The sequence below is a fragment of the Telopea speciosissima genome, chromosome 7, assembly GCF_018873765.1.
Source record: "Telopea speciosissima isolate NSW1024214 ecotype Mountain lineage chromosome 7, Tspe_v1, whole genome shotgun sequence".
Classification (NCBI taxonomy): domain Eukaryota; kingdom Viridiplantae; phylum Streptophyta; class Magnoliopsida; order Proteales; family Proteaceae; genus Telopea; species Telopea speciosissima.
This window is the reverse complement of record NC_057922.1, coordinates 24793919-24820548: the sequence shown is the minus strand read 5'-3', so window position 1 is coordinate 24820548 and position 26630 is coordinate 24793919. Positions and strand designations below refer to the sequence as shown.

At 41.3% G+C, this 26630-nt stretch overlaps 1 protein-coding gene across 2 annotated transcripts in view; it reads right to left on the bottom strand.

The window, feature by feature from the left end:
• The window catches only part of LOC122669403 (putative methyltransferase At1g22800, mitochondrial), a 42027-nt gene extending 16533 nt beyond the window's left edge, over positions 1-25494 (bottom strand). Inside the window, exons 1-3 of one of the 2 annotated variants that reach the window (XM_043866167.1) lie at positions 25216-25494; positions 15334-15414; positions 14257-14335 (exon numbers count right to left, since the gene is read on the bottom strand). In XM_043866167.1, coding sequence (XP_043722102.1) covers positions 14257-14335; positions 15334-15414; positions 25216-25374 — 319 coding nt within the window. In that variant the 5' untranslated portion in view covers positions 25375-25494. The remainder of the gene's footprint in view (positions 1-14256; positions 14336-15333; positions 15415-25215) is intronic. The other variant, XM_043866166.1, reaches the window with a different exon arrangement.
• Between the last annotated feature and the right edge of the window lie 1136 nt (positions 25495-26630).

Here is a 26630-nt window from a genome sequence, read left to right as displayed (position 1 = left end):
AATAAGGAAGATTTTTTTTGTGAGCCTTGTGTCTTGGCCAAACAGACACGTTCAAGTTATCCAATTTCTAATAATAGGTCTTCTTCCTTATTTCATGTTGTTCATACTGATGTGTGGGGTCCTAGTAGAAAAGTTTCTCTTTCTGGTCATCGGTGGTATGTCACTTTTATTGATTGTTACTCTAGATTTACTTGGATCTACCTCATGCACACAAAAAATGAAGTCTTTTCCTGTTTTCAGCATTTTCACAAGTTGGTTAAGACCCAATTCAATGCCACTCTTAAAATTTTAAGGAGTGACAATGGGACAAAGTATATGGAAGGTCAGTTCCAACAATACCTTGCTGCCCATGGGATTCTCCATCAGACCAATTGTGTTGACACTCCAGCCCAAAATGGTGTGGCTGAGAGAAAAAACCGCCACCTCTTGGAGGTGGCTAGAGCACTTCTATTTGCTCGCAATGTACCTTCCTTTTATTGGGGAGATGCTGTCCTTACTGCAGCCTATTTAATTAATAGGCTGCACAGTCGGGTTCTTCATTCCAAACCCCCTGTCGAGCTCTTACTTGGCTCCTCTTCCATTGTTGTCCCCCCTAAGGTGTTTGGCTGCGTCTGTTATGCCAGGGATACAAGATCCCCTGGTAAACTTGAACCTCGTAGTCTCCGCTGCATTTTCTTAGGTTAATCCGCTACTCAGAAGGGGTACAAGTGTTATTATCCTCCATCCAGACGTACCTTGGTCAGTATGGATGTTGTCTTTCATAAGAATGTTTCCCATTATGTGTCCCCACCTCTTCAGGGGGAGAGTGTTACTGAAGATGTGCTGACCATAGACTCTCCACCTCCACTCCAGTCTATTTACAATGAGTCTGTTCCTGTTCGGCCTGCTCCTAGTCCTCCCTCTGAGTCAAGGGGAGAGGTCCCTATACAAGAGGAGACCATCCCTATTCAGGGGGAGCAAACTACCCCAGTCCAGACTCCTATCCAGAAAACTATTTGTGAATTTCAGAGGAGGATTGATGACAGTAATGTGCAGACCTATGCAAGGAAGCATAAGCAGGTTCAATCAACTGTTGCTTCAGTACCCATCCAATTGCCGAACCTGGATCCAGAACCTGCCTCTCCACCTGGTAATGTTCCTTCTCCTGGTTTACCTATTGCTTTTCGCAAAGGTGTCAGGACTTACACTCAGCATCCCATATCTCATGTTGTGTCTTATGACTCCCTTTCGTACTTTTGTTTATTCTCTTTCTTCTGTTCGTATTCCTATGGCAGGAAGCTCTATCAGATGGAAAGTGGAAGGCAGCAATGATGGAAGAAATGGAGGCCTTGAAGAAAAATAACACATGGGAGCTTGTGGTTCTTCCACCTGGGAAGAGAACTGTTGGATGTAAGTGGGTGTTTGTAGTGAAACAAAAGGTGGATGGCACTGTGGATAGGTATAAGGCATGACTCGTGGCAAAGGGGTTCACTCAGACATACGGCATTGATTATGTTGGCAGAATCGTGGGTTAGAAAGAGAGAATGAGAGAAAATAATGTGTTATCTTCATTGATAGGTAAGCCCCTCTTTATAATAGAGGGGAAATTACAAAGAGACTAAACTAGGCGATGTGGGACTAAAACCCACATAGCCCACTTACACTTAATAACATAAGAAAAATAAAACTACCACAAAAAGACCAGAATACCCCCATGGTATTCTGGATTACATATTCCAACACTCCCCCTCAAACTGGATTATACAAATAAGCAAAGAAAGAAGATCCAGTTTGAACTAAAGAAAAAATAACTCCTAATAATGCTAACACTCCCCCTTAAGTTGGCGCATACAAGGTACTAATGCCCAACTTAAACAAAAAAAGGAAAAAAATCAAGTTGTTGCAGAATCCAGCTTGACAGATGAATGCAGCTCCCAAATAAACCTTCAAGAACTTGAAAAAAATAGATCTTCAAAACCTGGGCAGACTTGAGCAGCAAACTTTCACCAATCTTTAACAGCTGTCCAGTGATGAATCTCTGACTGATAATCTTGAAGACAAGCAACTAGGGCAGCAAGCAGATGAATCAAGCAGCTGAAAAGATCAAGCAACGGAAAAAATCAACCCAACTGTAGAACCTTATATAAGCAGGCAATAACCAAGCATCTTCAATACTTTAATACTTCAATCTCCCCCTTACGGCAAACTCAACCCAATAACAAAGTAGATACCCATTGGCAATGGTGAAAACTCTGATCTTCTATGTTTTGCACCAAGTGTTCCTGCAAGTTTTGCTTCTACAATGTCTGCAGGTGTACTGTACATAATCCCCCCCTCACTTGTAGTACACGTGGACATAACAGAGATGATGTAAGAGATAGGGCAAAAACATAATATTCCAGAATTTTCCAAGAGGTGCTAAGGGTAATGGAAAAGGAAGGAATGGCAAAGTAGAGTATACCATAAACTTCCAAAGTGGTTATGGGTAAATGCCAAAGGTATGGTATAAGATATGGGTAATTGAAGAAGCAATGGGATAAAGAGTCATGGAGTAACACAAAACATCAATCTCCAACCTTCTTCAATCGATCAAACAAACTTCTGAGATGGAAACTCCTGCAGAGCAGAATCGAACACCAAACTCCAATGATCAGATCTGATTTGGAATAAAGCAAAGGTTCCAATCTTCAAAACTTGACCCATTTTCACACAAGGAAGAACCAGTGTCCAAAAAACTCCAATCTATAAGCTCCCAGATGCTGAACAGAACTGATAAAGATATCTGGGCTGAATCAAAGTAATAACATTCTAGAAAACTTGGATCAAATATGAATTAGATTAATGATAATGCTTGGATCAGTCTCCCAGAGTAAGCCGGATATAAACCTGGAGAAAAGCTTCACAACTGAATAGATTTGAAGTCGCAACCAATAACCATGGAACAAACTGTTGTAATCCCAAATAGAAACTGATCTCCAGAGTAGTAGATTCGACCTTCAATCATGTGGAAGAACTTCGATCTCCAATAGTAGGATACTCGGTCTCAAGAGCAGGGCAACAATAGTCCTCATAAAGGCAACAGTAACATGTTAACCAGTCATGCTTACAGAAGCCAAGCAATAGAACCAGCAAGTGATGTAGTAAAGCTCAATAGAACCAGCAAGTATAAGATAAATATCTCGACAGATCCAATAGTAATTGATGCAGCCAACCACATAGAAACCAAAAAAATAGAGGTTGATAGTTGTAGAAATTGACCATAAGGAAGAAACCTGAGTTTTGTCAAAAAAACTCCATGAATGATGCTGAAATTTGGGTTGAATACTCCTCTGGTATGTATAAGACTCCCCTCAAAAAAATTAGCTTGATAAGACAGCCTTAACCATAAAATCAATTTTAGTAAGGGTTTTAGAAAACCTTGAAATTGAGATCGATATAGAGAAATGGGGCTTCAATTGCTGATGTAGACTTGCAACAGATGCTAATTAGTGCTGCTTGAATGGGACCTACAATGCGAACAACCAATCTCCAGTTAGAATGAGACTTGATCTTCAAGAGGGAGAGACACCAAAAATTTGCAGAAAATTAGGGCAGCAGCTATTGCAGTAAATAGACCTTCTTCAAGCCATGAATTGATGAAGTAGAGTGTCTATTTTAATGTTAGAACCACCTCCAAAGCACTACAGCAGCAGCAAACATCCCTATCCCAAAAATCGATTTGTATCAGGGTTTTGGAAAACCCTGAAATATAGAGATCGATTAGGATAGGGGTCTTCAAAAAAGCTTGGAAAGGTGCAATATTAAGATCGGCTGGTCCTTGTAGTGGGAGTAATCAGCCCTCCAAAAATTAGCAAAAACTGAAACCTGAAAGTCAGGGTTTTTGGTAGGTAACCAAATTGGCAGGTTAAGGAATTTTTGCTGTAGAAACAAATCCAGCCATCAGAAAGGGTCCAAACTTCGGTCGAGTAGGGCTTGTAGTAATAGGGAATCACCCCCAAAAGATTAGCTGCATATGAAAAAGGAAACACCAAAATCGATTGGAGTTAGGGTTTTGAAAAACCTTGACAAGTTGAGATCGATTAGGGTATGGTGGCTGGAATGGATAATGAAAGATGGAGAAAAAGAAAAAAAGGAAAGAGGACAATGGAATGAAAGGTGCTGGAAAAGGGTGCATAGGAGGCTCCAATAATGAAAGATCAGCCTTCCATGGTGATAGAGATCTGATCTCCAAAGAAGAGAGAAACTCCAAATCGCAGAGATGGTTCCAGCAGAATTTTAATGAAAAAAATAGATAGAATGGAGGAGGGCAGCAACTAAATCATTGGTCAGGGATTTTACCTCATTAGTGCTGCCCCCTTACAAGGAGAAGAAGAAGAAAACCAGACGAAGAGAAGCCAAGAGAGAGAGGAGAGAGAGAAGAAGGAGAGGTCGATTGGAGAGATGGAGTAGGGTTTTTTCTCTTTTTCTAACCGAGATCAGACCAGCTCTGATACCATGTTGGCAGAATCGTGGGTTAGAAAGAGAGAATGAGAGAAAATAATGTGTTATCTTCATTGATAGGTAAGCTCCTCTATTTATAATAGAGGGGAAATTACAAAGAGACTAAACTAGGCAATGTGGGACTAAAACCCACATAGCCCACTTACACTTAATAACATAAGAAGAATAAAACTACCCTAAAAAGACCAGAATACCCCCATGGTATTCTGGATTACATATTCCAACACTCCCCCTCAAGCTGGATTATACAAATAAGCAAAGAAAGAAGATCCAGCTTGAACTAAAGAAAAAATAACTCCTAATAATGTTAACAGAATACCAGGAAACCTTTGCACTTGTTGCAAAGCTAAATACTGTTCGTGTGTTATTATCCTATGCAGTCAACCTTAGATGGGATTTGCAGCAGCTAGATGTGAAAAATGCTTTCCTAAATGGAGAACTGGATGAGGAGGTGTATATGGACATTCCACCAGGGTTCTCCTGTGACAAAAACAAAGGTAAAGTGTGTAAACTGAAGCATGCACTATATGGGCTGAAGCAGTCACCTCGAGCATGGTTTGGCCGGTTCCACAAGGCCATGATTTCTGTGGGCTATAAGCAGAGTAATGCTGATCACACACTCGTTATAAAGAGGGTTGGTGAAAAACTCACTGTTCTTATAGTCTACGTTGATGACATAGTGGTTACTGGCAATGATGGTGATGAGATCAGCCGGTTGAAGACCTTCCTTGGACAAGAATTTGAGATCAAAGATCTAGGAAAACTACGATACTTTCTTGGGATTGAGGTTGCCAGATCCTCTAAGGGCATTTTTCTCTCCCAAAGGAAGTATGTCCTAGACTTATTGGCCGAAACCTGGTTGTTAGGTTGTCACCCTTCAGATACTCCTATGGACCCTACTATTCGTCTCAAGGAAAAAGGGGGTGAGCCTGTTGATAAAGGCCGGTACCAAAGGCTTGTAGGGAAGCTGATTTATCTCTCACATACTTGTCCTAATATTGTTGTCGCCGTGAGTACTGAGTCAGTTTATGCATGATCCCTACTCTTCTCATATGGAGGTTGTTCTTCGTATTCTTCACTATCTGAAGTCAGCTCCTGGAAAAGGCATTCTTCTGTCTACACATGGTCACCTACGGATAGAGGCATACACTGATGCCGATTGGGCCAGTTCTGCAGATCACAAGTCTATCTCTGGGTATTGTTCCTTTGTAGGTGAAAATCTTGTCACTTGGCGTAGCAAGAAGCAAAATGTAGTTGCTTGTTCTAGTGCCGAAGCTGAATTCCGAGCTATGGCACAAGGCATTTGTGAGTTACTTTAGCTCAAAGGTTTGCTACAGGATCTTGGTGTTCCTATTCGTCTTCCTATGATGTTGTACTGTAACAACAAGGCTGCAATCAGCATAGCACATAACCCAGTACAGCATGATCGTACCAAGCATGTTGAGGTAGATAGGCATTTCATCAAGGAGAAATTAGAAGCAGGACTGATTTGTGTTCCCTTTGTGACATCTGCTGATCAACTTGCTGATATCTTCACCAAGGGATTGTCTGGGAAATTATTTCATCCTAATCTAGTCAAGTTGGGCATGATAGACATATTTGCTCCAACTTGAGGGGGGAGTATTGAATAATGTACACCAGTTTTGGTGTTTTATTTTTATTATTATGCACTGCCTAGCTATGTCGGCTATGGCAGGGTCATTATTGTCCCTCAGTTGTATTTTTTTAGATTATAAATATATGGCTTGGCTGATCACATAGATCATTCAAGCAATTCCATTATTTCGGTTTTGTTAACACTAACACATAATGAATCTGGACACTTTAGTGTATCCGAGTCCGGGTCACGAGTTAACAAATCATCCTTCAATACTCCCCCTCAAGTTGGTGCATAGACATCTCGCATGCCCAACTTGGAGACAATCGGATGGAAGGATTTGAACTTTAAGCCTTTAGTGAAAACATCAGCCAGTTGGTTCTCAGTTGTAACAAATGGAGTGCAAATCAGACCTTCAATCTTCTCCTTGATGAAGTTCCGACCAATCTCAACATGTTTTGTCCTATCATACTGAACAGGGTTATGAGCTACATTGATTGCAGCTTTATTATCACAGTAGAGTCTCATAGGCCCTTTTGGTGCTATTCCCAAATCTTGGAGAAGTTTCTTCAACCAAATGAGCTCACAAAGCCTTTGTGTCATTGCCTTATATTATACCTCAGCACTGGACTTTGAAACCACGGATTGTTTCTTGCTCCTCCAAGTTACCAAATTTCCTCCAAGGAATGTACAGTAGCCTGAAGTGGATCTTCAGTCATCAACAGAGCCAGCCAAGTCAGCATCAGTAAAGGATTCTAACATCATATTCTCATTATTTGAGAACAAAATACCCTTTCCAGGAGCTGGCTTTAAATACCAAAGAATTCTGTAAACTGCCTCAAGATGTACAGCCTTCGGATCATATAGGAAGTGACTGACAACTCCTACGGCATAGGTGATGTCCGGCCTAGTGGAGGATAAATATATAAGTCTGAAGAGACGTTGATATCGCTCCTTTTCTACATAGTTACCACCAGTGCTGCTGAGTTGGTGGTTAACTTCAATGGGAGAATTCGCACGCTTGCAACCAAGCATCCCAGTTTCTTCAAGAAGGTCTAGAACATACGTTTGAGAAATGAAGATTCCTTTGTTGGATCTAGCCACTTCGATTCCCAAGAAGTACTTGAGGTGCCCTAGGTCTTTAGTTTCGAACTCAGTTGCCAGTTGGGTCTTTAGAAGGGAGATTTCTTCCTCATCATCTCCAGTAATCACTAATATCATCCACATAACCAATATGTGCAGTGACATTGCCTATTTTGTGCTTGATAAACATGGTATGATCCGCATTACTTTGTTTGAAGCCAAATTTCAGCATAGAATTCAGAATCTGTCAAACTAGGCGCGGGGAGATTGTTTCAATCCATAGAGTGATTTCCGGAGTCTGCACACTTTCCCTATTGTAGCTGATGATTCAAAACCAGGAGGAATGTCCATGTAGACTTCTACTTCTAGATCACCATTGAGGAAGGCATTCTTCACATCCAACTGCTGAAGATCCCATCCCATGTTTGCAGCACAAGACAACAGGGCTCAAACAGAGTTCCTTTTTGCCACTGGGGCAAATGTTTCCTGGTAATCAATGCCATAGGTTTGAGTGAATCCTTTGGCAACCAGTCTGGCCTTATAGCAAGCAATGGTTTCATCTGTGTTGTAATATGGGTCCAAGGGTAAATCTGTACATGGGGGTATTCTTGTATGTGGGTTTTAGTCCCACATTGCTTAGTTATATTTTTTGTCATATGATTTCAATATTATAAATAAAGGCTGGGCTGTGATCACATTGATCAAGCTAGTATTCACGGAACTCCACATGGTATCAGAGCCAAAAATATTCCGGGGATATGGGAAGTAAAATTTTTTCGTTTTTTTCTCTCTTCTTCTTTTTCTTTTCCGCCATTCTGCCCTAAAACCACCCACCGCCAGCCCCTCCACCACTTCCGCCACCTACCGCCAGCCCCTCCACACATCCGCCAGCCACCAGCACCCACTGCCAACCCTCCACCGCCTCCGCCAGCCACCACCGGCCCTCTCCCTTTCTCCCGCCACCTCTGCAGGTCCCTCCCTCCTTTTCCGCCACCTCTACACACCTCAGGAGGGCCTCCACCTTGTTCGATTTTTTTTCCGTCCCTTGGTGGTGAGTTGACTCCCACCAGGGGTTCGTTTTTCCCCCTATACGTGTTCTGATTTTTTTTTGGGGGGATTTGTCTCTGCCTATTTTTCTCCAGCCACCATGCCTGATGAGTCTGAGATCACGACTGCTTCAACTGGTTCTGACGATTCCAACCAGCGGGACTTTGTTCCCTTTCCGGTGAATCCCATAAAGTTGAATGGCAGCAATTATCTTCTGTGGTCTCATTCCTGTTTATTTGCTATTGGTTCTCGTGGGCTCTCTAGTTATATCACGGGCACTAAGGTCAGGCCTACAAAGGCTGGATCGGCTCAAGATCGATGGATGAATTTCAATTTTTTGGTGATGTCCTATTTGGTTAATTCCATGGACCAGACCATTGCTGGTCGTTATCTGCTCCTTGACACCGCGGCGAAAATTTGGAAGATGGCTCATGACACATACTCTCAGGTTGGGAATGCAGCCCAATGCTATGAACTCCGTCAGAAGCTCCATACTATCAAGTAGCTGGAGTTGTCTCTGTCCCAATATTACAATACCATGTGCACACTATGGCAGGAATTGGATTTTTTTGGCACATTTAAGGCTACCACAGATGTTGATGCGACGGCCTTCAGGAAGTGGGAGGATGGTCTACGGCTGTTTTATTTTTTGGCCGGCCTCAACATTGAATTTGATAATATCAGGTCCAATATTTTAAATCGGGATCCTCTTCCCTCTTTGGAGCAGGCCTATGCCATACTTTCGGCTGAGGACACGAGGCGCACTGCCATGGTTCATCCTGTCACTCAGGAACGGTCAGCCCTTGTTTCTGGTTCTCAATCTTCCCGTGGAAATTCCTCTCGTCCTGCTCCTACTGATCGGCCATCTAGTGATCACCCGCCTATTAAATGCGATCATTCTGGGAAGGACTGGCACACTAAGGACCGATGTTGGAAGCTTCATGGTTGTCCTGCGGATACTCGTGGGCGTGGAAGGGGGGGTTCCAATTGGCCTAGTTCCTCTCGTGCTAATCAGGTTACCATGGAAGATCTATCTGACCAGTCTCTTTCTTCTGTGATGGCTGAGTTGCACAATCTGCGGGATATGATGAATCGCTTGGACACATCTTCTTCGGCATCTGTATCTCCTTCCATGGCGGCTTCGGCTTTTGTCTCTACCTGCTCCTTCCAATGCACCTTCTTCCACAGGTATTTCTTTTGGTGGGAATTGCACCTCGGTCATGCCTGACTCTTGGGTTATTGACTCAAGCGCAACCGACCATATGACAGGTTCTTCCTCTGTTTTTACCACATATACTCCTCTTTCAGGACAGTCAAAGGTTCGGGTTGCTGATGGGTCTCTTTCTTCTATTTCTGGGAAGGGATCCGATCAGTGCTCCTCCTCTCTCACTCTTTCCTCTGTTTTACATGTTCCTAAGTTTACTACTAACTTGCTGTCCATTAGTAGTCTAAGGATTTGAACTGCAAAGTAATATTTTTTCCAACTCATTATTTATTTCAGGATTTGGAAACGGACAGTATGATTGCATGTGGTAAGGTAGTTGGTGGTATGTACATGCTTGAAACTTCCTGGACAGCATTGACATCACAGCCAACATCTTCTAGTTTTGATTCTGCATTGCTTGAGTTAAATAATTGGCATCGTCGTTTGGGCCATCCCCCGATTGGGGTTTTATATACTTTATTTCCTAGTCTGGTAAAACAATGTAATAAACACAACTTTTCTTGTGATGATTGCACTTTGGCAAAGCAAACTCGGAGTATTTTTCCTATTTCAGACAACAGAAGTTTGAATCCTTTTGGTTTAATTCATTCTGATGTTTAGGGCCCTGCCCGTTGTGTTTCTCCCTCTGGGTTTAGATGGTTTGTCACATTTATCGATTGTTTTAGCCGGACGACTTGGGTATATTTGATGCATAGCAAGAGTGACGTGTTCAATTGTTTTATGTTATTCCACAAAATGGTCCAAACCCAATTCGATGCCAAGGTGAAGATTCTTCGCTCAGATAATGGCAAGGAATATATGGATGGTGCTTTCCGTTCCTATTTGGATGGCCATAGGATCATACACCAGACTTCTTGTGTTGACACTCCCGCTCAAAATGGGGTGGCTGAACGCAAGAATAGACATCTACTGGAGGTAGCTCGTTCCCTTATGTTCACCATGTCTGTCCCTCCTCGTTTCTGGGGTGATGCCGTGCTTACAGCTACTTACCTAATCAATCGACTTCCATCTCGTGTCTTGGGTGACCGCTGTCCCTTGGAGATGTTGGTTGGCAAATCCACCTTTGTGGTGCCCCTAAAAATGTTTGGCTGTGTTGTGTTTGCACGAAATCACCACGTCTATGGTAAGCTTGATCCCAGAGGATTACGGTGCATTTTTCTTGGTTACTCACTGACTCAGAAGGGTTATAAATGCTACCATCCTCCTACCAGAAAGGTGTTGGTTACTATGGATGTTGTCTTTCGGGAGTCGGAGGCTTACTTTCCACCGCCGGTACCTCTGCAGGGGGCGACTCAAAGTAATGAAGAAGTCCCGCTGATTGCTCCTTTACATGTTGAGATACCAACCATTGAAGATGTTTCTATTGAACTAGAGGATGGAGTTACAAGTCCAGAACAAGAAGTGGGACAGATTGAGCAACAGGTGCAAGGGGAGAGACTTGTGAAACAGAAATACACTCGGGGAACTGATTTTCCTACAGATGGTCCTCGGTACAAAGAGAAAGAAACCACCACTGCTGCACCACCTACGCAATCGGCATCTGTTCCTACTCCAAATCTTGCTCCCAGTCATACTTCGGGTAAGTCCCCTCTTGATCCTAGTCTTGATTTACCCATTGCTGTTCGCAAACAAAAAAGAAGTTGCACTCAGCATCCTATCTCAAACTTTGTGTCCTACAACTCTCTAACTCCTGCCTTTCATGCTTTCATATCCTCTTTGTCCTCTGTCTCTATACCTAACACTTGGCAGGAAGCAATAGCCGAACCAAAATGGAAGGAGGCAATGAATGAAGAAATGTTTGCCCTTGCAAAAAATCAGACCTGGGATTTGGTAAGTTCTCCACATGGGAAGAGGCCTGTTGGTTGTAAATGGGTCTTTGTTGCGAAGCACAAGGCTGATGGTTCTGTGGAAAGATACAAGGCGAGATTAGTCGCCAAAGGGTTCACTCAAACCCAAGGAATCGATTATCAAGAGACTTTTGCTCCTGTAACAAAGATGAATACTGTACGGGTCATCATTTCTTGTGCTGTAAATCAAGGATGGGAACTTCAACAACTCGATGTGAAGAATGCCTTCCTACATGGAGACTTGGAAGAAGATGTCTACATGGAGGTACCCCCGGGTTTTACCTCCTTAGAGACTCGAGGGAAAGTGTGCAAGTTAAAGAAAGCCCTGTATGGTCTGAAGCAGTCCCCAAGGGCTTGGTTTGGCCGATTCCACAAGGCTATGATCGCATATGGGTATAAGCAAAGTAATGCAGACCACATATTGTTTGTTAAGAGAGTGGGACAGCAAGTTACCCTTTTGATTGTCTATGTTGATGACATAGTAATTACAGGCAATGATGCACATGAGATTCAGAAGCTGAAAGCTTATTCGGGCACGGAGTTTGAAGTCAAGGATTTGGGCAAATTGAGGTACTTCATAGGGATTGAGGTTGCCTATTCAGCTAAGGGCATATCTCTCTCTCAAAGGAAATATACCTTGGATTTATTGAAAGAAACAAGGATGCTTGGGTGTAAACCAGTAGATACCCCTCTGGAGCCCAATACACATTTGAAGAGTAAGGAAGGTGAGCCAGTGGACAAAGGAAGTTATCAGAGGTTAGTGGGTCGATTGATTTAACTCTCACATACACGGCCAGATATCACCTTTGCTGTAAGCCTTGTCAGCCAATACATGCATGATCCTCACTCTTCTCACTTGGAAGCAGCATACAGAATTCTCTGTTACCTCAAGTCAGCTCCGAGGAAAGGAGTATTGTTCTCTCCACACGGCCATCTCCGGATAGAGGCGTACACTGATGCAGATTGGGCTGGCAGTCCTGATGATAGGAAGTCCACATCTGGCTATTGCACATTTGTTGGAGGTAATCTAACTACTTGGAGAAGCAAAAAAAAGTGTTGTGGCTCGATCTAGTCTGCTGAATTCGAGCTATGACACAGGGTATTTGTGAGCTCCTTTGGCTCAAGGGGCTTCTTCAAGACTTGGGGATGAGTGTTGATCTTCCTATGCGACTCTACTATGACAGCAAGTCAGCGATCAGCATTGCTCACAACCCAGTCCAACATGATCGGACCAAACATGTTGAGATTGACCGACACTTCATCAAAGAGAAGCTGGAACAAGGAATTATTTGTATTCCATTCATTCAGTCTAGTGAACAGTTGGTTGATATCCTTACCAAAGGAATCAGTACAAAATTGTTCTTTCTTACTGTTAGCAAGTTGGGCATGTTTGATATGTATGCACCAACTTGAGGGGGAGTATTGTAATATGGGTCCAAGGGTAAATCTGTCCATGGGGGTATTCTTGTATGTGGGTTTTAGTCCCACATTGCTTAGTTATATTTTTGTCATATGATTTCAATATTATAAATAAAGGCTGGGCTGTGATCACATTGATCAAGCCAGTATTCACGAAATTCCACAATCTGCAATTTGCTTTATTGTGAAATGTGAATACCCACTTCCATCCAACTGCCTTCTTTCCAATAGGACAAGGCACAAGCTCCCAAGTGTCGTTTTTCTTCAAGGCAAGCATTTCCTCTACCATGGCATTCTTCCATTTTGGGTCTGTGATGGCTTTCTTCCAACCCTTTGGAACAGACAGAGAAGATAGAGAACAAACAAAGGCACAGTAGGAGGGGGACAATGACTCATAAGATATAAAGTTGGAAATAGGGCGTTTGGTGCAAGCCTGTACTCCTTTTCTAAGAGCAATGGGGGTGATCATCATGATCAAGAGGAGATTCATTACCAGTTGCTTGGATTGGTACAACTTGCTTGGGAGGCGTAGACGAATATGGTATGTTTGGGATAGTCTTTTTCTTCTGTCTAGAGTAGGTGATGAGATCCTTTTGTTTAGCTACAACATCAATCTCATCAGCTTGCTCTCCCTGAAGACCTTGCTCCCCCTGAAGATGAACAATATCAATGACAAAAGGAGGTGAATTCTCTTCTTCTAGAGTCTCCCCCTGAAGGGAAGACTGATAATAAGGTTCATCCTCGTGAAAAGTAACGTCCATCGTAACAAACAATTTTTTGCAGGGAGGATGATAACACTTCTAACCTTTTTGAGAAGCAGAATACCCAAAAAGATACACTTGAAAGCCCGTGGGTCAAGTTTTGACCGAGAGGGGGAAGAGTTGTGAGGACCAAATCTGCAACTCCACCTAGGTTCATTCCTACCGCCAGGTTCTGTTTCTGGTCATTCTCCTTGATTCCTTGGTCTCTATTTCGGGTAGTTGCTTGAGGGAATCAATAGAACCTGGAGTTGCGATTCTACGTCTGAAATTTCAGGCTCAATCGATAACAACTGAAGGAATTATCTTCCTTTGCTGGTTCTGGTCTTCTGCCTCCTTGTTTTGATCGAGAGATCGAAGACAAAATCCCCAAATGATATATTACATTCTTACTCTTATTTCCGCTATTGCCCTTGCCTTTTCCTCTTATTCTTTGCTATCCTTATTTTTGTTTTCCTTCCAAGTGCACCCCTACTCGATAAATAGTAATTTCCCGTGTCCTTGCCTTTATTCTATCAAGTGACCCTCTCTTATTTGGTTAATTACGGCCCTGCCACTCCCCCTTTTGACTTTGATATATTTACAGTTCTACCATTACCCTCCTACCATTGGCTATTGTGTACTTGGGTGGACCCACAGCAGACCCAAACAGGGTTTTCAAACCGCGGGATCGCATCATTCTTCTTATTTTTCTTGCTGTTTTCTTTTGTCCTTTGTCACAGTAAATATTCAGGAAAATAGCAATTCTAAGTGCCAGAATAGCAACAGAGAAAAAAAGACGTAAATCTAACAAGCTCTTACCACGCCCACGTAACAACCGCTTAATAGCTTCCAACGAACCCCCCAAACAGAGTGCTGTTGGAAATGCTTTTGTACAGTCCTGCAAGGTGTAAAAAACATGGCAAAGGTAATTCCTCCACCATGGAACTTCAACAAATATTATGATCCTGAAACTTTTTAGAACCGAATTTGTATAATGTCTTGGCATTTTCTGAAACAAACTTCTACTTAAATGGAGCAAAATGGAAGAACAAATTATAAACATTTATAATTCTCAAATTTCAAAATCCATTGATCTGTGCACAGTTCTTCCAGAAACATATCATCAATATACTCACAATGGGATAAGGGTAGGCTCTTTCAGATGCTCAGCATGGCACATGGCCATTTGGTCCATTGGGGATGAGAATACAATGGAATGTTTAGGGAGAGAAGACAAACAGCTCAATAGTTTATCAATCGGACTCCATATCTTCCACTATTTCATCACTAAGGAAGTCATCAGAAGCACCTCTTGGGACAATATGCTGAAGCTGGATAGACAATGTATTGTCTGACACCAGGTTCTGGGGTATCATCAGTTTATTGTTGAAGGGATTCAGTTCTAGCTATTGCTTAGCTCTATTTTACTAACAATCATACTCAATCGGCTTCACCCGTAGTATTCTATATTTTTTCTCCAGTAATCCATGGGATACACCTTTACCATCCGTCAACATTCTCTCGGTTGCCTTGGATCTGATGACTTGGCTAGTAGGGTGTGCTTGGAGAGTTTTATGGCCCAGATATAGTGTCCTGGTGTTTTATCTTGGTTGCTTTGGTATCAGATCATTTTGAGTAGCATTGTGTTGTTTCTCTTGTGGGCCTTTTTTACTCCTCCATTATACTTCTTCCACTTCCTCCTCTCTACTTCCTCCTCTCTAATAATTACTTACACTCATTTAGGAGGGGTAAGAAGATGCATTTTATCTGACTAAGGGCAACTAGAAACAAAATCAAAATTTATAGCGTCTATACCAAGCAAGTTAGCCATCAGTATATGGAAACCAACAGAACAGAAAGAAAGTGTACTAGAAAGATCTAGAGAAGCTCTCAAACCTCCAAACGGTCCAATAGGTTATCAGCAACAGTATCAACTAAAGAATCCTTGGGACGCATTAACCATGCAGCTCGGTTACGCTGCCAAGGAAGAACGACCAATGTTAGAACCAAAGAAGGAAAAATAAATAAATAAATAACGTACCTACCAAGAGAGAGAGAGAGAGATGGGGGTGCAAGGAGGAAACGGAGGTTGAAAGGCATAAGAATTACGAGGGTGTTTCTATATGGAAACTATTTCCATATATTTCATCTGTTCAACACATACACCAATTACGACTAAAGACAGGACAGATTCAAAACCCAGTGGGAAATGGCCCACAGTACAAGAAAGATGCAAGTGCATAGTTGTCGACACCAAACTCAATTGTAGAATCCCAATGAGGTGTTATCGAATCAAATCAAAATTTGAATCTTGAATCATAGGATTAAAAATGATTTCCTCACAAAATTGGAAAAAATTACAGAAAATATGTAGAAAAAATCTGAAACAAATAAAGAACTAATTATACACATAATTTTGTGCACAATCATTGATTGAAAACCATATAAATGAGGTTTGAAAGCTCATACATCGATACCAATATTGTTACAAGATTCACATTATAGTCCTACATAAATATCCCTATAAATTAGTAAGAGAAACAACCACAAACTATTCAAAAAAGCAAGAAATCAAATCCTCAGCCAAAACCTCCTCAAATCACCTCCACCTTAAGCTTCTAAATCAAAGTAAATAAAGGTCAACACACAGAATTGTTGTAATATAGGTATAAGGGTATTTATGTCATTAGGGTTTCTAAATTGTTGCCCTGGGGGGCATTACCGTACGTGTACCTTCTATCACTTTATTATAAATAAAGGTGGCTAGTGTCAAAGTGACACAAGTCAATTTTCTTCCAAATCTCAACATGGTATCAGAGCGGAGATCCAAAATGGGATCTGTGCCCTAATGCCAAAACCCTCTCTCTCTTTCTACTCTTGTGCCTCGTCTCTCTCGCTTCTCTCACCTCTCTCACCTCTCTCGCCTCCTTCCCGCGACCCCTCTTAGGATTGCAGTTTGCCCACCCTCAGTGGAGGTTTTTCCCGCCAAGGGTCTTTCTCTTGGTTGTTTCCCATGATCTAAATCAGATCTACAGTGTTTCAGTTTCAGATCTGGTTTTTGGTTGCTGCGGTTGACGTAGCATGTGTCCGTGATTTTCCTGAGATTGGTCGAGATCTTGCTTTCTATCCATCGATTCCCGAGATTTTTCCGGGTATCTTACAGGTGAATCTGAGTATCCTGTGAGTGCTAGTGCATCCCATAAGAAATGGATTTCTGACAACTACCTAGTTATGTCTTTCCTACTGAATTCGATGACCCCTACTATTGCACAGGGATATCTCTTGATGGACACAGCAGCCAAGGACACCTATTCCCAGGTAAGGAATGATGCGCCGGTTTTTGAGTTGAGAAAGAAGATCCATGAAACCAAGCAGAAGGAGATGTCACTTTCTCAATATTATTCTGAGTTAAGAGGTATGTGGCAAGAGCTGCTTTTTATGATGACTTTCAGGCTGTTTGTTCTACTGATGCTACTGCTTTCAAGAAAAGTGAAGACAAGCTCAAAAATAAGATTTCCTAACGGGTCTGAATGTGGAGTTTGATCAGATACGGGCACATGTCCTTAGCCGTGATCCATTCCCATCATTTGAACAAGCTTATTCGATGGTTCAGTCTGAAGACAGCCGCTATTCTGCCATGCTACAACCTGTCACTCAGGAGCGATCTGTTCTTTATTCTGGTTCTGGCACTCAGCCCCGTGGTAGTTCTACACGATCAGGTGACCACCCTACTACTGATAAGGAGCCTGTGAAGTGTGACTATTGTGATAAGAAGTGTCACACTAAGGAGTATTGCTGGAAACTTCATGGGAGACCCAACAATCCTCATGGATGGGGTCATGGTCGGTCCAATCAGTCTCATGCACATGACACTGAGTGCTCTGATGCCACTGCCCCTATTGGTGCCTCTTTATCACAGATTCACAGGAGGAGTTGCTCATACTGTGTCGTTTGATGACCAAGTTAGAGTCCTCATCCTCCACCGCCACTGCTGCCTCTATGCCAGTTCCATCTGAATCCCATTCTGCTAATTCAGGTATCTTCTTTGGTGGTCATTGTGCATCTGTTGTTTTCATCCCTTGGATAATTGACTCAGGGGCAACAAACCACATGACTGGTTCTTCAAACCATTTTTTCCAGTATTCTCCATCTCCAGGTAAAGATAAGGTTAGGGTTGTTGATGATTCCCTCTCCTCTGTTTCAGGAAAGCACACTGTTCAGTGTACTTCCTTGCTGCCTCTATCATCAGTATTACATGTTCCCAATTTCTCTACTAACCTTTTATCTATTAGTCATATTACTAGGAATCTGAATTGCAAAGTCAATCTTTTTCCTTCATATTGTGTCTTTCAGGACCTGGTGACGGGGCAATGATTGGCAGTGGTAAAGTGAGTGGTGGTCTCTACTTGCTTGACAGTGGTTCCTCTTCTGCAGTTCCTCCCATCACATTGATTCCACTTCTGCATTGTCTGAGTTATACCAGTGGCACAGGGGTCTAAGACATCCTCCACTGGGCACATTAGCTAGAGTTTTTCCTGATTTGTTTAAACGGTGTAATCTAAACAATTTCTTTTGTGATGCTTATGTCTTTACCAAGCAAACTAGAAGTGTTTATTCTCTTTTAGATAATAGAAGTTCAGTTCTTTTTGCATTAATTCATGCTGATGTGTGGGGCCCTGCCCATTGTATTTCTGTGTCTGGATATTGATGTCATTACTTTTATTGACTGTCACACTAGACTTACATGGATATATCTGTTGCGTCATAAGAGTGAAGTCTTTCATTGTTTTTAATTATTTCACCATTTGGTTCAGACACAGTATGATGCCAAGATCAAGATCCTTCGTATTGATAATGGGAAGGAGTATGTAGATGGTGCATTTTGTTGGTCATGGCATTATCCATCAGACCAGCTGTGTGGATACTCCTGCACAGAATGGTGTTGTCGAACGCAAAAATAGGCACTTACTGGAAGTAACCCAGTCCCTTATGTTTGAGATGCATGTACCAGCTCAGTATTGGAGAGAAGCAGTTCTTACAGCAGCATACCTCATCAACAGGATGCCATCTAGTGTACTAGACTCTCGCTGCCCTATTGAGGTGCTTACTAGATCGTATTCCTTTGTACTTCCCCCCAAAGTTTTTGGTTGTGTCTGTTGTGCTCGCAACCATCAGCTTCATGGGAAACTTGATCCACATGGTCTTCGGTGTATTTTCATCGGTATTTCACTACACAGGAGGGTTACAAGTGTTACCACCCACCATCTCGTCGTGTGCTTGTAACAATGGATGTTGTCTTTCATGAAACAAAGGCTTATTACCCTATGTTAGCACCTCTTCAAGGGGAGTTTGCAGCTCTAAGGGAAGATGTGCCTTTGGTGGTTTCTCTTAATAGTAACCCCATATTCCAGGAGGAGGAGAGTTTGGTTGAGGAGGGGATGACAGACAAGGTTGGAACTGACTCTTCGGTTCAGGGGGAGCCAAAACCTTTTCAAGTTTTTTTCTCATTCTCGTTCTTGGTGACAAGTTGATAGTAATGAGGGTACCACTACACCACCTATGCAAGTCGACACCACTACCACCACTATGCCTGGCCAGTTGTCTTCTCTTGATCTGGGATCCAACACTCAGCCAGGTAATTCTCTCCCTCCTAGTGATAGTATTCCTTCTCTTGATCCTACTCTCGAGTTACTCATTGCTGTTCGCAAGGGACATAGGACCTGTACCCAACATCTTATTTCTCATGTCGTGTCATATAACTCTTTACCTCCTTCCTATCGTGCTTTTTTGTCTTCCTTGTCCTCTGTTTCTATCACTTAGAACTGCCAGGAGGCTTTAATAGATCCTCGATGGAAGGAGGCAATAAATGAAGATGAGGGCACTTGGAAAGAATGACACGTGGGATTTGGTAACCCTTCCACCACATAAGAAACTAGTTGGCTGCAAATGGACAAGTACAAAGCAAGGATGGTTGCCAAAGGATTCACCCAAACTTATGGGATCGACTACCAAGAGAGCTTTGACCCAGTTGCCAAGATGAACACCATCAAAGTTATTATCTCTTGTGTGGTTAACCTAGGATGGGAGCTACAACAACTAGATGTTAAGAATGTCTTCCTCCATGGTGAGCTTGAGGAGGAAGTCTATATGGATATTCCTCCTGGTTACTCTGGTAAAGCAAATCAAGGAAAGGTCTGCAAGCTGAAACGTGGATTGTATGGGCTGAAGCAATCTCCTAGAGCCTGGTTTGGTCGTTTTCACAGGGCAATGGTGTCAGTGGGATACAAACAGCGCAATGCTGATCACACTCTATTTATCAGACGTGTCGGTGATCATATCACAATTCTCATAGTATATATTGACGATATTGTGGTCACAAGGAGTGATCCTACTGAAATAACTAGACTGAAAGCATACCTGGGTAAGGAGTTCGAGATTAAGGATCTGGGCAAGCTACGGTACTTCCTTGGCATTGAAGTGGCTCGATACACTAGGGGTGTCTTTTTTTCTCAACGAAAGTACACTATTGACCTTCTTTCAGAGACCGAGATGTTAGGGTGTAAGCCTGTTGACACCCCTCTTGAGGCCAATACACATCTCAAGGGCAAAAATGGTGAACCAATTGATAAGGGCAGATACCAGAGGTTGGTTGGTCGTCTCATTTATCTATCCCATACTCGCCCAGACATAGCCTATGCGGTTAGTTTGGTTAGTCAGTATATGCATGATCCCTATTCCTCTCACATAGAGGTTGTGTTCCGTATTTTACGATACTTGAAGTCAGCCCCAGGAAAGGGTGTCCTTTTTTCGCCTCATAATCACATGCGTGTAGAGGCATTCATTGATGTAGACTAGGCTGGCTCACCAGATGATCGGCACTCCACATCAGGGTACTACACTTTTGTTGGTGGCCATCTTGTCACCTGGCATAGCAAGAAACAGGTTGTGGTTGCAAGATCTACTGCTGAAGCTGAATTCAGGGCCATGGCACACAAGATTTGTGAGCTACTATGGCTTCAGGGTCTTCTCCAAGATTTGGGTGTATCCATTCAGATGTCAATGATGTTGTACTACGACAGTAAATTTGCTATCAGCATTGCCCATAATCCAATTCAACATGATCAGACGAAACATGTAGAGATTGATAGACATTTCATCAAGGAGAAGCTGGAGCAAAGTCTTTTTAGGCAGGTGATTAGTTAGCAGATATCTTCACCAAAGGTTTTAAGCGTAAGGTTTTTCACCCAATTTTATGCAAGTTGAACATGTGTGATATCCATGCACCAGCTTGAGGGGGAGTGTTGTAATATGGGTTTAAGGGTATTTCTGTCATTAGAGTTTCTATATTGTTTCCCTAGGGGCATTATTGTACTTGTACCTTCTATCACATCATTACAAATAAATGTGGCTAGTGTCAAAGTGACACAAGTCAGTTTTCTTCCAAATCTCAACAAGAATCAAATTCAATTACATATTGAAGGAGATATTTGAGCATTGGATTATAGGGAAGAAAAAGATTGATAATCCCTAATTCATGCTCAAAGGAACTCAAAACAGCAAAAGCAGGTATTTAAAACCCTTTGACAAGTGTGAGAGGGGTTAAAGAGAAGGAAAATTTTTGAGAAAAAAAAAAAAAACCAAAAAAAGAAACCAAAAAACTGAGTGTTTGAGTGTTTGAGATTGACTAATATCCGGCGAGCTTACTCAGCCACTATCTTTAAGAATCATACGATTTGTCCAAGTTGTAAAGCAATTCAAAGACTCAGTGGCTGAGTTATAACTGATCCCAGCTATTCCAGACATACTGAATTGTACTATGCAAAGAATGAATCAGACCGATTTCAAAACAGATCCCAAGTGTATTTTAGATCTACCCCTCAGCATAAGGACTGAAACAGTGATGCAGATCAAAATGATAGATCTGCTTGTGGTGGGTAGGAGAAGTGAATCAGCAAGAATTACGAAAGAGAGATGTCGCGGGGTGAGAGAGAAGGCGAGAGAACCCCAAATCATGGGGGGAAGAGAGAGGGGAGAGAGGAAACAACCTCACCATTTAAATCTAAACAAATTCCATTACTCAATTCATGGGGGCTGTTAAGCCTTACAACTATTTATAGAAGCTGTATAAACTAAAACAAAATAAGACTCTAACGTAATCAGTCAATGGATTGAGCTGGAAGTGTCTTAACTGCATAAAATAATAAATAAAAAAAAGGGGAAATTTACACATACCACCCTTGAGGTTTGACGAAAGGATATTTTCACCCCCCAGTTTTGGAAAATTCTGCGTACCCCCCTGAGGTTTGCAAACGGTAACAAATAAGTCCATTCCGTCAGTTCATAACTAACACTGTTAAAATTAGACTTGAACTGACGGAATTGCCCTTCTAAGAAGAAACCCAAAAAAAAAAAAAAAACAAAACCTGCAACTCATCTTCCCCAAAATTGATTGGGGAAGATGAGTTGCAACCATCCAGCGCCCCATTGATGGATTGCCCGATGGATTGCTTTCTTTCTAGTTTCAAATTTTGTTTCATTTCTCTGTATTTTTAGCAAATGCAGGTCAAGAATCAATCAAACCGTTGAACATCCTTGATCCATCTCCCATGATTCTTCAAAGCTTGTCTCACACTGATGTCTCAGTTGCTGTCTCCGTGAGTGAACGCCATCTTTATGAGGTTTCTTCGAGCATTTTAATGGCAGAAAGCTGGGTCAGGACCCATGTTCTGACCTACTTCCCTTCGACCAAAATCAGCACCATTGTGGTGGGAAATGCTGTCCTTTGCAACAGAGATCATGAGGAGAATTGGGGTTTGGTTCTGCCATCTCTGAAGAACATTTACTACTCCCTCGTCAGATGGGGCTGGGAGAAAGAAATCAAGATGTCGGCTTCCTTTTCTGGTGACTGTTTAAATCTAAATTCCAACACAATTAGAGATGAACTAACCGCAAATCTTATCAATCCTCTGTTAGGTTTTCTTCTTAAATCCAACTCAACCTACTGTGTCAGCCCAACTGCAGATTTTTCACCATTGTCATCTGAAGCTACAGACTTGGTTTCTGCTCACTTTGAATCCGTCAAAAATCTTGGGCCATTCCAGATGAATGGGTTTAATGTCGTCCTTTGCACCCAAGAAAAACAGAGACCCAAGAGCAGGAAGGGTTTGGATTTCTCACGGAGGGTTATTCACAAACATGGACCAGCAGTTGGTGCAAAAGGGTTATTCGCTCTTCTTCTACATGGACCTGCAGTTGGTGCAAATGGGTTTAAATTTCTCACGGAGGAGAAGAAATGGATTTTGCTACTAGCAGCGCTCGGCTTCACTGGTTATGGTGCCTATAAGGTCTATTATTTGCCTTCTGTGGTCAAGAAGAGGAAGAGGTTTTTAAAGCTTCTTGAAGCCTTGATTTCTGTGGCCGAAGCTGTATCCGATTCCGCGGAGACGATCTCAGTCATTTCCAAGGACTTGAAGGAGTTCCTTCAATCAGATTCGGATAAAATTCCCACCAGTTTGAAGCAGATATCCAAAATCACAAGGTCGGAAGAGTTTTAAACATGGGAGCTGGGATGGTTGCAACTCATCTTCCCCAAAATCGATTGGGGAAGATGAGTTGCAGGTTTTGTTTCTTTTTTTTTGGGTTCTTCTTAGAAGGGCAATTCCGTCAGTTCAAGTCTAATTTTTAACAGTGTTAGTCATGAACTGACGGAATGGACTTATTTGTTACCGTTTACAAACCTCAGGGGGGTACGCAGAATTTTCCAAAACTGGGGGGTGAAAATATCCTTTCGTCAAACCTCAGGGGTGGTATGTGTAAATTTCCAAAAAAAAAAAGGCATCTTAACAGAGAAGGAAATCCCTCCCAATACGCAGGTGCTTTGGAGGAGTCCCAACTGACTCAAAAAACTAAATTTATCTGAACCTTATATCCCTCCATCTCGTGGAGAATCATTACTTGACTAAAAATCTATAATTTAAAAAAAAAAAAAAAAAAAACAATCTGGACTGGATTTATCTAATCCCTATATTCCAGCCAGCTAATATAATGAAATAATCAAATTAAACTGCTAAACTTGACCCACAACTTTAATAGATAAAGCTGGTTCATTGAACCTGGTCACTGGAAGTGACCCAATTGATTGAAGCATGTTTTGAACCAGAAAACAGGTTCAGATATGGACCAAACCAAACCAATTATGCATTAAACAACATTTGAATTTCAGTAATAGAAGCAAATAAAATCAGAAACAGGGTAATAGTTACCAATTCATATCTGATTAATAAACATTCCCAGAAATAGACTAAGATAGAAACTTAGAAGCCTAGCAAACCTTTGTCACCAGTACCAAAATTAAGGCTTTCTAAGCATCATCTGTCAAGAATTTCATCGAAAAAAATCATATGAAAGTGAAAGATTTACTGATCTACAGAATCCAGAACCTTCTTTTCAAGAGCAACTCCTTTCAAATAAAACATCCCTTATGAATAAATTGACACTAAACTACAAAAACTTGAAACCTTAAAGCACTTCAGTAGTATAACTTAAAATGGTAAAGCAGCAAGTGATGTAATAGAGCTAATCTGATTTGCCACAGATATTTGTTTAGAAACATTAGAAGATGACGTAGAATGATATAATATCTCTTAGCAACAACCAGGGGCTCCAGAAATTTGCAAAACAATCAATGCTATTCTTCAACAAAAGAAAACTGGGGCAACAACCCATACTTCAATTCTACTTAGTGTGGGAAATGAAAAAAGTGTATATTTTTTATTTTGTAACTTTGTCATATGTTTATAATGTTATGAAACCAAGTGAACTCACCATTTCTTATTCCTAGTCAACATCAATACTCACCAAACATCTAGGTTACTGAACATTCTAAGTTTGACCTATGACTCAAACTTACAAAATTCAAAGAGAAAATATCAAAGAATGTAACCCTCGTACTTGTGTAACCTCACTCTTAATGAGATTAATTACAATAAAATATCCAATAACCATACCAAAATAACAAATACACCCTAGCTGCATGGTGCACATTACATACTATTTTTTTTACCCCAAAACAGAAATCAGTCAAAAACTTTAATCCATGTGGGGGGTCGACATGACAGCTCCATCAACTCAAACTTGGGATCCTCACACATGTCCGTCACTTTGCTATGTTCTAAAATGGAGTGCAACAGAAAACCTAGAGGCTAGAGGTTAATGCTAATGCCCATAAGCTTTTCTCTTACAACACATCAGTAGCAAAAAACATATAGCAATGTCTAAGAGAATTCTCAGATATAATTTGAATACTTCAGCATATTTCTTAGCAAAAAGTGTATCAACCGAGGCAAACCCCTCAAATGCATTTCCCATAGAAAAGTAAATAACATGTAACTAAATAAGAACCACGCATCTCCTACCCAATAACTCCAATCTCTGTACCACTCCCACAAACTTTGAAGTGCTTCCACACTCTACCATCATATACAGAATCCCATCCTCCATTGCACAATTCCTCTCTCACAATATCTAAAGTTAACAAGTAATAATTATTCCTCTTTTCTATATTAGAAGCAAAAATATCCAATACCTTCAAGTTCTTTTGTTAAACTGGTGAAATTATAAAATGATCCACATTGAATTCGAGTAAAAACAAAGTTGATAATTAAGGTTTCTGCCCCATTGGTTCATTCTTATAGCAGTTCAGTGTCGTTCTTTCGTTGCTGAAAGGTGTGTGGACATAGAATAGCAGGAACGAGGACGAGAGAGAGAGAGAGAGGTTACCTGTATTCGTTTAAGATCGCGATCGAAGATCTTGACCTTGGAACTCTGGAGGCTATCAGCGTTGTCCGTACAGAATGGAGATGAGAGATGAAAAGGTAAGGGTTTTCCCTTCCAAAACCCTCTTCGGAGGATCTTTGCCGCTGGCACTAACAATCTCATCTAAGGCTTGGCGGGAAAATGGCAGAAACGATCAAACCGATCAGAGGCGCCAAATCCCAATCCTCTTAGGGCGGTTAAGAGCTTCCGTTAACGAACTATGCTCGAGCGGAAAGCTCCTAAAAGCCAACAAGGGTTGCCGTTGTTAATTGTGTTGGGACTTCGTGAATACTGACACGTGGCAGTCAATGCCTCTTAAAATGGTTCTGATTCTCTGCTATAACGTGGCATCCTTCTGACGTGGCAAGAGCTTTGGCATAATGATGATATGCCACGTGATAAATTGGTCAGTTGGAGAAACCAATTCTTAATGCTTATGCTCATATTTTGTTCTCATTGATTTAAAAACTAGTTTTATTGAGGCTCCATTTGGCAAATTTTATTCCGTTACATGTTGAAAATTTTTCTAATGTTTGCTTTCATAAGTACACAAATATTGGAACACCTTTCAACATTTAAAATCATTTAAAATTTTACATTTGAAATTTTTTGAAATGAAATTATTTAAATAAAATTTTACTCTGAAACAACAGAGCCTAAATGAAAAAAAAGGTGAATTGTTGTTGTCACAATACTTTGCTATTTCCAAATGTCACAAGGTATTTATTTTGTCACGTGGGCAGATGATCTGGCCATTCTAACGGTTGAATAGAAAGAACATGATTCAAATTAGTCATATGTCAAATTTCAGAGTTAATACTCTTTTTATTTTTTAGGACACATCATGTGTATGTCCATGCATGTGTACTAATACTCGAGATATTACTATTCAGTCTCCCAATTTTGAACAAGAACAAACAATTTAAATTTAAAAAAATATTAAAATTGATAGCTCAGATTTGTCTTATGATTTTCGAAAACATCATCTTCTATTGTAACATAGATAACTTTGTCTTGTGATTTTCGAAAACACCATCTTCCATTGTTATATGAATAACTACCCATAAATTAATCACTTGAACAGTTAAGATCATGATTTGAGGAATTGGAAGCCGATTGGAGGAATTCTTTTCCGGTTGTAGAGCAGTGTAGCAGCTTGGGCATGGAATCGGATGTGGATCAAACCTTGGATCAGCCAATCCAATTCGATTCTACCGAATGCATGCTTGCCACGTGTTATCTTCTCATCTATTTAAAAAAATTTTAACCACAGAACAGTAGAGGTGAGTGTTGCATGGCAAAGTGGGAGGGATAAAATTTTGCTACAAACCAAGCAGCAGAAATTTTCTAGCTGCCCATACTTGGTCCAAATGAATTGA